This window comes from Pagrus pagrus, assembly GCF_965226575.1.
Source record: "Pagrus pagrus genome assembly, chromosome: 11".
Taxonomy (NCBI): domain Eukaryota; kingdom Metazoa; phylum Chordata; class Actinopteri; order Spariformes; family Sparidae; genus Pagrus; species Pagrus pagrus.
In genome coordinates, this window is record NC_140195.1 from 18694384 (window position 1) to 18711592 (window position 17209).

General features: G+C 40.7%; 1 protein-coding gene across 4 annotated transcripts in view; it reads left to right on the forward strand.

The window, feature by feature from the left end:
* The first annotated feature begins 2957 nt into the window (after nt 1-2957).
* The window catches only part of clstn1 (calsyntenin 1), a 41277-nt gene continuing 27025 nt past the window's right edge, over nt 2958-17209 (forward strand). For all 4 annotated transcript variants that reach the window (XM_084366924.1, XM_084366926.1, XM_084366925.1 and 1 more), the window contains exon 1: nt 2958-3223. In XM_084366924.1, the coding sequence (XP_084223050.1) occupies nt 3142-3223 (82 nt within the window). In that variant the 5' untranslated portion in view covers nt 2958-3141. The remainder of the gene's footprint in view (nt 3224-17209) is intronic.

Here is a 17209-nt window from a genome sequence, read left to right on the forward strand (position 1 = left end):
ACTTTAGGGTTTTTAACATTTTCTCTTTTTTTTTGACATCCACACTTTTTTATGTAGGAGGACATGAATTGAACAGTTTAACTTTCTGTCAACAAACTCACAGCACGACTCTCCATTATGGACTGTTGACCTTTTCACTAGCGCCTCTTGCAAATATTAAATTCACACGTGTCTAAATTTGCATGAGTAGCAGCCATATCAAGGTTGCAAAGTATGGTGCGTAAAAAGGTGATGTGGATGTTTGTGAGTATTCCTCTGATTGCATTGCACCCTCTTCTCCTTAGGGGTGCTATCCATATCTGAGGGTGTTGATTAGATAGCAGCCCCCACCCACATTTGCAAGTCGAGGCCTTTGCTATTCTCACATTGCCGTGCACATGTTGTTGTGTGGTTGCTCTGCAGGGTGAGGATAGTATTTAACTCATCCATGATCAATATGATGCTCATTTTTATTGGATGTTGGAGCCTCTTTCAATGAAAGTCGCTCTGTGGAATAAACTCGGGGCCAAATTAAAGCATGGATGTACTTCAAATGTACAATTCCCATCTCGCCTGTTTGGACTAAAGGATTAAATAACTCTTTGGCTTCAGAGGCACATAAGCATTTTCACACATTTTAGTGTGTCACATTCTGGTAGTGTCATGTTGTGGAAATATCCATTTTACCATGCCTGGATTATCCAGCCAGGGCCTGAAGGCAGCATGCTTTATGGGTCCACACTGCCAATAGTACCCTCCACCCTGAGCATCTGTCCAACACTTGGAGATAACTGAGGGGACTAATGCCTCAGAGGTCTCATTTCTAGACTGCAACAATTCAAAACAGCCTGTGTGACCATAATTAAACCGCAAAGTCTTTGTCCTCAGATAAACTGAAACCTTGGAGGCTCCTTGTTGGCCCCTGAGCTTCAGCTGTGAGTGTTGTCATGCACTTCACATTATGATCATCACTGGGTGCCACTGGGTAGCACCAGAAGGCATTTGGCCCCTGCCCTCAGTCTCAGTTTAGCCGTCTGTGCTAAACTAGCTGCATGCTCCCACAATAAAAGGTATTGACGTCACTGGCCATCGTTGGACACGTGCTGCCTTCAGGTTCTCTTCCTGAGCTCTGATTTCTGAGAACTTACATTGAAGATCTGACTTAAAATAGCTGGAAAGATACAGGCGGAACAAAAGTGAGTATTTTGGGTTGACATTTATTTGAGAGACAAGAAGAGACAGACGTGTTTTCAGCAGAATGTAGAAGGAAAGCTGAACAAAAAACAAAAAAAATATGACCCCAATATTTTAATAATTCATGTTTGTGCCAGGTTCTTTATAAATAAAGACCTTTTGTTGAGGGTTAGTTTGGTTTCAATGACGTCTTCATATATTTGAATACAACCCATCAGACTTTGTCAGGGATGTAACAAGAAAGTCTGAGACTTATTACCATAACTGTCCATAGTGTTTTCAGTCCACCAATGGGCCTATACGAATTATTTATTTGAATGGGAAGGCTTTTGCCGTGTATGGACATCATAAACAAAACACAGCAGCACTTGTTGTGTAATATATGTCACTGATTCTAAACACAAAATGTAAATATGTATTAGCAATTTCAGTGTGACAGAAGATTAAATGTCCTTTTCTTAAAGAATGAGTGTTGTTTTTGGTCTCAAGCTGTCCAGAAGAGCTTGTGTCTGAACCGTCACTTTAGAGACTGAATTTGCGTGATATTGTTGATATTAGTGAGCATGTGTGTCGACTTTTCTCCTCAAGTTGCCTCAGAGATTCTGTTCATCAACACAGAAGTTGAAGTGTTCGCTTCACATCATCGAACAATATGAAAACAGATGTTCATTGTCTCAGCTGTGTCAGCAGACACCTGCTGACAGAACGTGTCAATTGTACTGTGTAACCCAGATTAGTTGAGTCTGAGGTGGGAACTGGAGTACAAGTCATTTTTAATTGCTCATAAACACCCGAAAAACCCTTTTACAGGTCAAGCAACAACTGTCAATTTATTGGTTTGATGATAAGGTAACTAGGCAAAAATGTTATAAACTATGTAATCTTGTGTACTGTAGGCCTATTTCTTTCGCTTTTTTTGACAGCAATCTTTTGATCTCATATTGACAATTAGCGTGTGAGAAAACAAAACTGACCTCCTATGCATGGTGGTCTGCTACCATTCCTCTGTCTGAGCAGTGAGATACAGTTTTTCCTTTACAGAACACGAGTGTGTAGGATTTAGTGGGATCCATAATAAATCTTATTACGTCCTTACGTATAAAGACTGACTTACCGTACACTAATTATAGTGTAAGATTAGGTGATTATACACTGATAAAACTGAGTATTAGATTACATTTTTGCCAATAGATTCTCCTAAAGCCCCATGAATGGGGTCTTTAAACCAAGCCTATGTTTTGTAATAGATCAAAACAGCTATTTATTCCAGCCTGGCTCCCATGCAGAATTATATTATATTATATTATATTAAATTATATTATATTATATTATTTCTGCCTGTTAAAAGGCAGTTTTTTCTCTCTCGCTACAATCACCAAGTGCTTGCTCATGAGGGAATGTTGGTTCTCTGTATATAGATTAACTAAAGAGTATGGTCTAGACGTGCTTCGCTTGGAAAGTGAACTTTGTTGTAAGCTTTACAAATAAAGATTGATTGATGGATTAGAGTTTATTAGGCTAAATGACCAAAGACCGGATTAAAAACCCCTCTTCCATCATGATTTTGCTGGTCAAAGTCCCATCTGATACATTCTGCCTGTTAGCTAACAAAATAAACTTCCACACTCGGCTTCACTTTTATTCATATTGTGATTCAGTGGTTAGACATCACACAGAAACCTGTAATGGATGGTGGACGCAGAAAGAGTTAACTCTGTGCGCTGGGGAACGTGTCTGCCCACGTCCGACAGCCCCTGAACGCATCAAGCTGCAAAACTGCGAGAGAAGCGGAGATTGAAGGGGAGAGAGCAGAGCGGCGGCGGCGACGACGGCCATCTTAGAGCTACCGTGGTAACCGACACTCATCTCCTGGATTTTATTTTTCTTGTTAAGAGAAACACTCCGGCTGACTGACCAGAGAAGAAGAAGGTTGTATTTCACTTCGCCGCGGTTGAACTCGAAGTCGGGATGCGGTTCCGAGGGAATACACAATTTGCATCCGCTGTCGGACTGGTCCTCGGACTATTATGTGCGGTGGAGGCAGCTAAAGGTAACTAAGCTGGGATTTATATCCCGTTGTGTTTTGTCTCTCCTCTCCGTGTCAGACAGCTCCCTCTCTACCTGAAGGCCTGAGGTTAACGGCCGCTCTCCGGTTGTTTCCAGACGTTGAAGGTTAAAATTAAACGTTAGCTCGCTCGTGCGGCTCCTCTGGAGGGATGCGTGTGCTCAGTAACCTGTTCAGGGATGGTCAGCTCCGGAGCCGCAGCGGGTGGATGTGGCGAAGTATCCCGCCGGCAGCAAGTGCATCTCCGCGATACTGCATCCATTTTAACCGCAAATGACACATTATATGCCGACTGTAGTTATTATCTGTGTGTGATTATTTTATCCCACCGGAGTAGGCTACTTTGGAGATAATATCAAGGCCACGAAACGACCCCCTTCTGTCATCTGCATTCAGTCTATTTTTGGGGCACTTGTCTCTTGTAGTCGCAGTCTGATTTAAGATGCAACGTATTTCTCAGCTTCTGCAGAGTTTTTGAGATTTATTTTAAGTCACAAGTGTCTGGTACGCACTGTTCTCACCTTGTTGTGAAAATATATTTGAGTAAATCTGAATTAACATGTGCGATGATACGTTTCTTTTTACTGTTTTTTATTTATTTGCGTTAAGTGTTATTAAACCAAACAGGTTTATTCTGCCATTAGTGGGCCTAATGCTCGCTTTGGCAACGCTGTGGTCGCACCAGGATGGAGCTTGGTTGGCTACGCATTGCAGATCCCCTTCACAAGCCCTTGTTTTTGTCGGTGGATTTAATAAAAATGCATGTGCTGCGATCACAGGTTTAAATAAAAAGCCCCTCAGTAGGAGGTCTGGACCTCCCATCACTACAGTATATGAACTGAAAGTGCAACTGCCCTCTTCATGTGCAATGTCACCGATGGACACCATCACACACACACTGAGGAGGAGAGAGACATGCCTTTATTTGCTGCAGGGCGGTCCACCTCCCTCCTCACAGAGGCAGCTCACTGCTCACACATTAAACACCCTCCTTGCATGAATTTATAGGCTGTGTTTTAGCCTCAAACACAATCCACTGACTCCACAGTGTGAGCTTCATGTTTCAGGGTGTGTAAAGGCAGGTGCGTCTTAGTCAGCGGCCACATCAACGTGCCCAGGCAGCCGCCGATGCTGGAGGCCAGTTTGTGTGTTGTTTTCTTTTAATGCTACACCCGTCTTATGCCCCATGAACAGAATAAAGACCATGAAAGGGATATGGATGGCCATAAAAGTCTGCACAGGGGCTTTTCTGATCGAGCTATATTTTTTCCTGTTGCCATGTCAAGCAGCTGAGAATGCACAGCAGGCGGGAGGCTACCATTTGTAAAGCAGTAACTTAATTTCTTTTTGCATCAATCAAGAGGAAGTAAGTCCTGGGTATGCTGTGTGAGTCTGCCTGGTCTTATGTCGTGGCCAAGTGTGTGTTTGTGAAGTGCACCTGCAGGCGTTCGTGCCCTTATCAGCGAAGGAGGCCTGTGAAATCACCATCTTGGTGAGGGCTTATCTTTTACTAACCAAAGGTCACTCGTTCATTTTGTGCGCCGCCTCTTGTCACATGCAGCCTAGCTTTGTGTTTTCGTGGCTTGTTGCTGATTCTATTTTTTTTCTACTTCTAGTAGGGCTGCACCCAGGCATAGGACAATATGAAAATTTCATGTCATGATTACCCGGTCCAAGATAATTGAAATTCACAATATTATCCAGATAATCATCGAAAATATATTCTTAAAACACACTTTAACCTCGCATTTTCCTTCAGGAAACAAAGATTTTATTGTCTCACAGATACGACACACATTATTCTGGTGTGAAACAATCAAAGAATCTTGAATAAGTTATCATAAATCATAAGGTTTCCTGCAGAAATAAAGGATAAATAAAAGGTGGTTACCTCATCCTCACCGACATTCTGTTGTTTGAAATCCGTAGTATTTATTCACAAGCATTTTAACTTGTTTACTGTTAAATCAGTTAGCTAGACAGCTTTTCCAAGTCATTCATGTAAGGATATCAAGATTATCCTGATAATGAAAATTCACCATGATCAACTTATTCTGTGTTTTTTATTGCAAACCGCGATAATATCTTTTATCCTCACTTCCCTTGCTGCAACTACTCTGTTGATTATTTTTCTTCATTAATCAATTAGTTGCTGGGTCTGTTAACTGTCAGAAAATAGTGAAAATGTCAATCAGTGGTTCCAAAAGCCCAAGATGATGTCCTCAAAGGTCTCATTTTGTATTTTAATATTTGAGCCATGTTGCAGCAGATGAGGAAGCAGATACTCCTCAGTTCTTTTCCCCAAGTCGTTCTTGTTCCAGAAATCTCGAGTTTATATGTCTACAAATGATTTCTGTGAGTGAAACAGAGCTTCAGCACATTCGGCTGAACTTAGCAGCATTTGCAATGGATGTTGTGGTCCTCAGCTATTCGCCTACGCAAACATTAATCACTGATGACATGGCTACAACAAACCTTGAAAGATCTGTTGATAAAAATATGTTTTCGATACAAAGAACGCTTACCTACCTAGTCTATATGATTCATTACACTGACAGCAAGGAAATGTCAGTGTGTGTAAAACTGGTGCAAACTCACATCGATTGTGGAAGGATGCTTCAAATTATTGGAAGCTATAATAATACACACTTCTGAGTTTCTTGTCTTATCCATCATGGAAATGTATCACTTGTTTTGATGGTCTCACCCATGTAATGTGTTTCTCTTTCTGTTGCCATGAGCAGCTGCTGGGTGTCTTCATGTTCTCGAGTGAAACATTAGGTCTGCTGAGATGCATGAGCTTCCTCTGTGCACACACAGCCAGACAAAGGAAAGGCTGGCTGCTGGGAAGTTTCTTGGCTCATTCGTCATTGAATTAAGTAATTGTAGTTGAACAAATTAGATGCCGTGCTTTGTGCGCTGCTGAGTTAACATATGTGCTCTCCTCACATGGCTGTAATGACGTACATATTAGTGCTTAGATGCAAGTGTTCTCGCCCAGTCTTTCTTGTCTTGCAGTCATTGGAGAAGCAGAGTATTGATCCACTGGAAAAATTGCTTGTCAGTGACAGTTAGAGCAATGTATCGGGTATTGTTTTAAATATAGTTTATTGTTCAGTGATGTGGCTCACTTCTGTGGTTCCTCCCTGACCACAGCCTCATTAAAAATGTGTTTATTATATATGTATTTGTATACGTGAAGAAAACATGCAGGAAAATATTTTACACATTTTCTTTATTTGTATATGTTATTTATATTTGTTTTTTACTTGAAAAAAATTTAATTAAATTATGAATTTTCAAGCCGTTAAATTTTTTGTTAGCAACTAATTTGTTAATTTACTAATAATTTCAGCTGTAGTCTAAATGCTTATTCATGTTTATTTACATGTCGTCATCATTATTGATATCGGCCTTCACAAACCATTATGGTTGAAACATTTTGCCCTCGCTTATGAAACTCACCACAAATAGGTTTATTGATTACAGGATCCCAGAAACCAAACGAAGGATCACCACTATCAGTGACCTGGTTAACCCTGGGGAAATCGATATGGTTGCATTTCCTTTTCTTTTTTACAGACACTCATGCCCTGTTTTAAACCTTTGAGCTTCCAACAATCTGTGTGACGTATGGCATCTTGCTATGCTATGGCAAACAGAAACTATGTGGATGCACACAGCTGACAATGACTTCATTGTTTGCCTCTCCCATGCAGCTCTCATAATACTGTTCATCATTCAGCGTCAGTTCACAGACTTGTTTAACTTCAGAAAAAACATCATTAAAAATGGTCTTGGTGATGGCTAATGGCTAATGTGATAATATTGTGAAAGACATGAACCACTTCAGTTTCAGATGTTTCACTTTGAACATTTCAGAGTTTTATCAGCTCGTAAAACAAAAAGATGTCAGTCTTGACGTGGTTTTGATTGATAGGACCCATTTCATTTGATGTTTAGTGATCTGCTCCACATATTCCACAGAGTCCTGTCACTACAAGACACATGGCTTTAATATCATCAGTCATTGAACACAGATGCAACTAAAAATGACTCAGAAAGCACATACCTTTGCTGAGAGTGCATAATCCTGAAAATGTGCGGTTTAAGTTTTAATTTGTTGACGGCAGCCATGAATACTTCAGGCCTGTCCAGGAATTTTAGGGCTTTGTATAAATAAGGATGAATTTTGATGGAGAATTTTGTGGTTATGGTCATTAATCACCGTACTACTGTACCTGGTTTATGCAGATGTCATCAAAATTTGATTGCAGTTTCACAATTAGTTCGCACAGTGCTCCAGACTAACTTTTAACACTGGTTGCACTGGTGCGCCTAACTTTTTCATTTAGGTGCATCCAAATATTACATTTTAACTGAATTTCTTAACACATTATGTACAGGATTGTAAACAGGAATAACCTTTGTACATTCTTAATCTGACCTGCTGAATATCGGTTGCAAAGTCCCCATCGTATATCATGTGAAACACCAGGAGCAGCATTTCCACTGGTAATGCGGCCAGAGCACTTAAAAAAAAAGAAAGAATGTGTTGTGCTTTTTTTTTTTAAGAAGAAGAAGAATCTTTTATTGTCAGTTATCTGTTACATGGAACATGCAAACACACCTGAAATTAGTCCTCTGCATTTAACCCATCACTAGCTACACACATGGTAAGTGCACACACTGCAGACACACTGCTGCATGTCGATTTGAAGTGGTGCCCCTAAAGTTTGTGCTCGTGCTCCTGAAATTTTAAGGAGGGAGTACCAGTGCTACTAGTGGAAAGAGTCTGTCTGTAGCCCTGTGTTCAGGGAAAGATGGACAAGACCAACACTCAGATTTGTCACAATGCTGAGAATCTGGGTGAAAAATATGCTTCTACACCTCATGGTACAGGATTTTTGATCCACAAAGTGCCTTGTAACTGGCTGTATGGTCTTGCTATCCACAGTCCAACCTAATCAGTTGCTCTTTGGGTCATGGCCTACTTTTACACCAAATTCCATTGAAGACTGTTGTGTATTTGTCAAGATACTTGGTGCTGACAAACGTACAATAAGAACTAAGATAATGAAGGAACTTTGCACTGTTATTAAAGTCATAGTGAAAGTGAAAGATTACTGCTTCTGTGGAATCGTATAAGAACGATGCCCAAACATTTTCCCCTTTATTGTTCTGAATAACTGTTTACTTGCCCTACACAGAGGCCCTGTTCCTACAAGTTAACTCTTACATTTTTTTAGTATCTATTATTCAGAGATTTCTCAGAGGAACAAAGGGCTTTTAGGCCCAGACTTCAGGGTCGGGATCTTGACTAAGCACGCCACAATGCAGTCACTGTTCGAAGGATTGCAACTCTAGCCCCTCAAGAATGTGTATATGAGATAATCCTCTGAAAAGTGCTAAGTTGTTGAAGCATTTCGATTTGGTAATTTGCCACTTAGTGCTGCAAAAGATGGGCCATGAGAATACTGGACTCAATTTGGGTCGGTTGTGACTTTCCTCTCATTGGTGCCTCGGCGGGCTGAATGGAGTCAGTGATCTGTCAAGAATGGGTCATTCAGTTGTGAATATTAAGTTGTGCCGGATGACTGGGAAGTTATGTCGGCCACCAAAAAAGGACTTTAAATTCACATGAGCCCTTTGTATTGATGTTAAAAGTAATATTCAAAAATGAAAACAGCAATCTTAGAAAAGTGTCAGAATATCCAGGAATTTAATTGGTTTCTCCTCATCTTGTATAACTTATAACTTATATCTTGTTCAAATAAGTTGCATCAATTACATTTTCTTACAGAAGCCTCTTGCAAGGATAATATTGCATGAAACCATCCTAATCCACAAAAAATGTAATGGCAGAAATATCCTTTATCTTCATTAAAATGTCAGTATCGACGTGAAGTGCCTTGACTCTAAAAAATTATAGCCAATGGTGCACATCTCATTGTGTTATTTTGATTAAGAGAAAGTAATAAAAAACAGTGCATATCTACAGATTATCTGTCTCTGTTACCACCTCCCTTGAGTCCCATTGCTTCCAGGACAAATATTGGCACTGCAGAGCTATTCACATTTGGGTGTGTCCACATTAAGATTCAGGCTGCATGGGAAACAGGTAACCAGAGAGCACATTACCTGCCGCAGGTTGGCTACACCCGAGTTCCTGCACAGAGCTCTAGCCTTCTCACTCTCACTTCTGCACTCTCACTGGCTCTTTTGTGCCCCTCACACAGAGAGGTGATTGAGTTGAGGCTCTGTGGCTCCCAACCCCCTCTTCAGAGTAGCACTACGGTCGTCGAGGGTGTGTTCTTTCTGTTGGGCGGTTAAGACTGCGTAGGACAAACAAATGTTGTTGCCTGGCAGGGCAACTGAGAGGCTCTCCTGTGCGAGCAGGGTGTTTGGGGAGCGAGGGCCCCTGAGGTCTGTGTTTCCTTCAAGGGTCTTCAAGGCTTCCTGGAACAGGCCCCAGTCTGTGATGGAGACGGCTCGCGTCAAAAAGCCGAGGTGTTTGTAAGGCAAGACAAACAGAGAAGTGTGTCCAATGTTTCAGACCGTGACCAGATTGTTCATTGATTGTTCCTGGTCCATGGATTTAAGAGAGCCACTCAGCAGCATAATTGAAGTCAATGTTTGAGTGAGATTTGCATGCACGTCACCTATTTGGCTGCAATTTCTGTTTGTTGGATATTTATGTCTGACAGCAATAAGGCCTGACGCTGCCTTCAAAACTGCCACAAATGGCTCCTGTGGTTGTTCAAAGTACTCCTGTCCACCAGGAAAACTTGCCCACTGGCAAGCACAGAGATTTTGAAGAGTTAGAAATGTATCCAACGCGGGAATTGTATACTGCCCACATACTTTTACACAGTTGGTATACGTGGTGCAATTTGTATATTCTTCTGAATTTTTGTTTTCACAGTTTAAGCTGTTAATATTTTCCAAACTCTTGTTTTTTTTTAACCGTCTCCCTGGAAACACCCCAAGGTCTGACTGTCACCTGAGCACAGAAACCCCCCTCTCCTGTCTTCTGTATTCTGCTGCAGCTAATGAAACAAATACAGATAACAACATGGCAACAGAGAGGCTTTATTTAGTCTCTGACAACAACAATTAGACAGCCTGCACACTCTGCTTAAAGACCATGCTGCCATTTGTGTTGCCTGTGAGGCAGGTTTTGCTTCTAATTTAGATATATTCATAATGCTGGGTTTTCAAACACTTACACCAGAGTGTTGACTGGTATGAACAACAGTAGTTTTAAATTCAAGTTAAACACCCGATCACTATATTGTTTAATATATGTAAAGATGCTAACATTTATGGACACTGTTTACAGTCAGTATGATAGTAAAGTAGTTTGTGGGGTTTACGTATGTATTATAATATAATATCAAATTATATTATAGGGCAGATGAATTTTAGAGATTTTTTTTTATTTACCTTTGATTTAATTGCCAGTTTATCTCTGTTGTGCTGCCAAATCTATGAAGCCATCAAAGCTGCAGCATCACCTTGAGACATCTATTCCACATGAATGTGAAAAATTAAAGCATTAATATTTGACTCTGCAAATAATAAATTTTATGACCATGACCAGATTATCATAGTTTATAATAATGCATCTAGTGAGGATACAGCCATTTCGTATACAAGACGTATATAGTGTGGACCTACCAATACACAACCCGCATTCGACCCATCCACATGAGTCAGCTGTTGACCTTCAGTTGATGGCACCCTGACTTCCTGTGTCCAGTATGTTTCAGTACTGTAAGTCATGGAAAACGACTTTTAAAGCAGTATTTAGTACACATTTTTCTTAGCACCAGGACATTGCCCCCACAGCAAATCGCTCATTTCACAGGAAAAACAGACAAAGCACAAACCTGTAGACCGCCCTACATGGCTCAGTTTGATATGCAACATAATTTTAATAGCGGGTGCCTGCTCCATCTCTCTATCAGCTAATGGATCCTTGGCTTGAAAAACATTGAAGACCTCTGCACTAAAGCATTGCTGAGCAGTTGATCTGCCTTATAGCAGGCTGTAGTAGAGCTTCACATTTGCATATAATCAAAGACAAGGAAGGCTTGCAGGCTGTCGGACATCAAATGTAAAATATGAGCTGAATCGATGGCGCAGAGCTCAACAGCGCGTCAGGGGCCTGACAGTTGGCTGCATCATCATCATTGCACAACATGGCCTCAGAGGTTCCCAGGCATTATCAGGCTTCATCTGATAATTACAGACTGATCATCTGCTGTAGTGATGCTGCTACAATCTGGACAGCTGTGATGTATTTCTCTGGTCCTCCAAGGGTTACCAGTAGCCTGTGAACAGTCTAATATCATTGTGTTTGCTTTAGTGTGCAGCAGTAGTGAGGGTTATACAGTAGCTGGACACGTGCAGAGCTTTTGGCAAGCATCAGGGAGGCAGAATGATTTTATTCCCCCGTCCATGAGGACGAGACATCACAGCAGTGGCATGGAGGGAGAGAGTGAGTGTATGCATCCTATTGAATCTCAGGATTAGCAGGACCTATTGTGGCCCTAACATTCTCGCAGGAAGTATTTCATCACGGTTAATAGGTCAAACTGTAAAGGTTAGGCTCCAATAAAAGAGGGAGGCAACCATAAAGGGGTTTTGTCTTTGTGTCAGTGTGAATGGTCAGTATGTTACCCCGTTCTTTGGGGGGGTCATGAAAGAAGTCAGTGATGACATCACACGGCTGAATATGTGCCTCCACAGAAAATTCATTAATCCTGAAAGTTTGCTTTGGCGTTTTTTATTGTTGATTGTCGGTGTTGTTAATGGATTGTTGTTCTCATTTGAGATAAATTGACAGAAGTGTTTGCAGTGTGTTGTGCAAAGTGAGGTGAGGCCTGTTGAGAGATGATTTATTGTCCTTTGGGCAAATCAGTTGCAAGACAAGCACAAAAGTTGCAGTGCTGGTCTCTCTGGAAAACAAATGGTATTATACTACAGAGGTCTTTATAGCTGACTCATCTTCATGCATTGTCTACCGTCTTAAAGTTTTGGCACGTGCCTGTAGTAGTTGTAGCTTCAAGCTACATTGTCTCACCATTAGTACTGCAATTATTTGCAGCAATATTGATTCTGACTTTTGGAATGGATACTGAAGTCACAATTATTGATCATCTAACCGTACAAAGACCACTCCAAACAAAACTCAGCCAAAAATAAATACACATAATACACGTGCTTGTTTGTGACATTGAATGTGACACACCATTTAAAAAAACAAAAAACAGAAAGGCAAACATGTCTCCTGGCAAAGAGAAAGGCGTCAATTGCCAGTAGACGTGCACACTAATTTTGCTGTAAAAGTGCTATGACACTGCATTTGTTTTAGCTAGGTGTACCTAGAAAACTGGCATCTGATTGTACTTTAAAGGATAAGTACCGTTTTTTACAACCTGGACCTTATTTCTGGCAAAAGATATGGTCATTTACTCACCCAGATAACTTTGGTGTCATTCGGCGTCGTTCGGACGAAATTAGATCCAGTGTAGCGGCGATATATCCATATAATGGGAGTAACGGGGCATCGACACACAGCCTCTATATAACACATTATCTGCCACGAAACTAGTTCATTTCATCAATATTTTGTTATGAAATGCTAGCGCTATTAGCCTCTGAGTCCGGGCTCGTCTATTGTCAACATCCGGGGTCTGTAGGCTGATCTACTACCTCTGACCTGGAAGATGTCGTCTCTGAGCTGCGCGCGCACCCGCGACAGCGCGCCTTGTTTACCTGTAGCTGCTGCTGCTAGTTTGACCCCGGATGTTGATAACGGACGAGCCCGGACTCAGAGGCTAATAGCGCTAGCATATCGTAACAAAATATTGATGAAATTAACTAGTTTCGTGGCAGATAATGCGTTATATAGAGGCTGTGTGTCGCTGCCCCGTCTCTCCCATTATATGGATATATCGCCGCTACACTGGATCTAATTTCGTCCGAACGACGCCGAATGACACCAAAGTTATCTGGGTGAGTAAATGATCATATCTTTTGCCAGAAATAAGGTCCAGGTTGTAAAAAACGGTACTTATCCTTTAATTTATTAACATAACAGTACATGCATTATATATATTTTCCCGAACACTTCAAAGGTACTACAACTTTTCAAGGAGAAACCAGCCCATACCCATTTCTATACATGACATAGGTTGCATCATTTCAAGAAGCAATTTATTTTAAAGCATTAATGGTCTCTTAAAATGCCCACACTGGTCGAGAGTGGAGGTGGCAGAGACATAATGCTGATGAGTCGATGGCTTGGCACAGCACAGCTTGGCACACACAGTCACACCAAGTACTTTATCCTTGTCCACCTGCGTCAGATAGCAGCCATGTTTCAACGCTGCTCTCTCTCTCTCTCTCTCTGAAAAGTTCTTGTTCCCCTGAGGTCTCTCTCTGTTTATCATTTGTACATCTTCAAAGTGGATTCCAGGTGTCTGTAGGACATTGTTCTTAATTCATTGTATCATACTCATCTTTAGACACATAATAAAGACTTGGCAGCTGCTTGTTTTTGGCAGCCTTACCTGCTTTGTTTGATATCTTGTTCGTCTCTTGACCTTGTCAGTGAATGAAATGGGCGCATCCCATTATGGGATTAAATGTCATTGGCTTTATTTGTAACAGGATTGCGTACCAGGTACTGGGTTGCCGGGCTGTAAGTGGGTCCAGTAGCCTGCCATCTGTCCATATATCGTAATAGTGTGATATTTGTGTTTATCCCCTGTTTCTGCCACATCTCCATCTCTAAAAGGCTTCTTAAAGGATTTTTCTGCCAGATTGGGGCTTAATTTGTTTGGTAATGGATACTGTCGGGTTCATTGTCTGTTGGATTTGTGAGATAGATATTTTAATCTTCATTGCGTGTTTATGAACTCGTTCTTTGTTGGATGCGGTTCATTCTGTCAGCATTGGATGACGCTGCATGGTTGATATCTATTATTCAGCAAGAGGCAAATATCAGCCCTTTATATCAATGTATTTATATCCCAACCCTCCATCTAAAATTTATATTGAGGCCAATGGTTTCTTTTAGCTAGAAATAGGATGGTGGGTCACTGTAATCTTTTCCTCTTACACAGACTCGATGCATGGGTGTGGATGCATTGAGTGCGCATGGTTTTTCATCAAGCCCTTGTTCTTTTTTTCTTTTTTTTACTCTTTTGCTGCTTTCTCTTTGCTTTCCGCCAGTCAATCCGCACTCTGGCAGGAAAAGACACATTAAATGGCATTAATGATGTGCCGTCCTTATTGTCTGCTCCTCATGACATCTTGTAATGGCTAAGTGACTTGAAAAAGAGAAATGTTGCAGCATTGTCTTATTTTTCTTTTCAGCAGTTCTATTCAGTATACAGATATTTATTCAAGGGCTGTTGTAATGAGGCAGATTCTCACTGGATGATTGTGCTCTTCCTGTCTTTAATTTTGAAGTATGCAGAGAAAGTATATTTTCAAAAGACGGTTTAACCTTTCTTTTTACTTGGCATAACATTGACCCACATTGTTGTGACCGCCTTAGCTTCAACATGTGAGGATTTGGGACGATGATCTCATCACGTTCTACATTGTTGACCAACAGAAAATTACGCTCCAACAATTTTGATAATTAGTTGTTCAAGTCATTTTTAACTTGGTAAATTTTAAGGATGTGCTGCTTTTCACTATTTGATATCATTTTAAACTGATCATTTTTGAGATTTGGACTGTTGGGCAGACAAAATAAGTAATTTGAAGACATCACCTCAGGAGCTTGGGATTAGTATTTGTTACTGTTTTGTAATATTTTATAAATTAAAGACCTATTATGTTTTTTTCTTTTCTTTTTGTTCCTTTCCTTTCACTGTTTTATATAGGATCTTGTGCATGTAAAAGATCTTGATAGTTAAAAAGTCCACACCAACAGAAGCTCCTCTCTCCCAAAGAAAACACTGCTCCTGAAACACCTCGTCAGTATCCCACCTTTTAATTGGGTGATTTTGTGACATCACACTGCATCACAAAGTCACACATTTGCATAATTTATGCCCAGCATCTAGTTTAGCACAGCTGCTCTGTTGTTGTTAGCAGTGTTGGCTCAGGTGTGTGTGAGCTGACCAATCAGTGGAGACTGGGTATTCAGTCTTAAAGAGAGAGGAGCTAAAACAGATCAGACAGAGTATACAGAGATACACTGCTGCAGCACTGGACAGTATGAGAATGCTGATGTGTTTTTTGAGCACTAAAGCATGTGAATCTATTCTAGTAGTAACCCAAAATAAAATGATGAACCTGAAAATGAGCATAACACGTCTCCTTATAAGCAAATATTTGATTATTTTATAATGACTATCATCATCAGCTCTACAGGGTATTAAGCAACATGTGGCACACATATGTTTTGGGCCTATTTTACGAGACAATTATCAAGACATTAGTGCTTCTTCAGCTTCTTCTGCAGAGGGTTCAGTTTAATGTTGATTATTTTTCTGTAGAAGGAGTTAAGAGTTTCCTCTTCAATTATCTTCCTTTATGTGATTGAAAAACACACAAAGGTTGTAATTTGGCCAGTTGTGAGTACGCATTGCATTAGATGAATTGGTTTCCTTATTAAGTTAAATGGAGAAAATGGCAGTCTTCCACACTGAACATCCTCAGTGCTGCAGCAGCGAGCCGCTCTCAGACTGCCTCTAACATTTTAAAGCCCTTTTCCATAATCTCATTCCATCCTAAATCCTAAAGCCTCCCCTCTTGAAAAAAAACAAACAAACTAGTCCCTCACTTACAATGCAGAGAGTCTCATATCTTATAGGTCGCATATATAGTATAAAATATGTTATGATAATTCAGTTTCCAAGAATAATGGTGTCTGTGTTTATGCAAATTATGTCTAAGTTGCTCTGTATCAAATGTTCTCTGTCTAGCAAGCAACAGCCCCGCAAATGTTCTGCCCTTTCACTGCGGGCTTGCTGGGGGATGATGAAGCTGTCTTGTCAAAAGGGCCTTGTTGGCAATTTCACACAATGTAGTGAGAATTTAACGCTGTCAATGTAATCGTGCTTTAGATTTCATTTCATAGGAGGTACGTGTGAGTGAAAGGGGCTTTCATTTAACGGTTATGCGGCACAGCCATAACACAGCTTGCTTTTGAATTTGTCAGAGGCCTCCTGGCAGTTTGTTGGGAATTGTTTGGTCTCTTCTGTCAGAGTTTGCCTGACTTCACAGCACAAAGTTGATTGGCTGTGATAGAGCTGTCGGAGTGCCACATTTAGTTTTACCTGTGCCAGCAGGCCTTTAGCTGGTGTGCCCGTTTACAGAGGATTAAATGCAATTTCTTAAGTAAAACTCTTTCTCAACTTGCTCATGAGTCAAAATAAAGATTCATGCTATGAAAAATGGACTTAGTCCTTTTTAGATTAAAGCAGACAGCCCTCTTGGTTAGTTTGCCGGTTGTTATTGGTCAGGATCAGGCTGAAATGTTTTTGCATAAAGCCACAGGAGCTTTGAGAATGCAGCTTGATGTTGTACCATACCGTGTTGGTGCTGGTTCAGTGCACCTCAGTGCTGTAGGCCATGAGTAAGTGACAAATGTGAGGTCTACATGTGACCTGGCTAACATTAACTGTGACTCTGTGTAAGCTAAAGCAGATTATTGTAGTAGTCTGGTCTGGCAATCTGTCTAAAGACATCCATTTCACTTCAGGTCACGAGACGCTCTGCTAAGACCATGTATTAGGCTCGATCAATTCCACATTAGTGGCAAACGCAGCAAGTTGTTCTTACAAAGCAGCACATTAAGCACTGCTTGTGTAGTGATTTAACCAGAGATGTTAAGTGAAATTAAATCTTAATAAAGTAAAAAGATCTTTATTTTGGATAAGCTCCCTGTTTAAATAGAGCTTTTTGAGTCGACATTGCTCTTCGTTTTAAATAATTTATTTT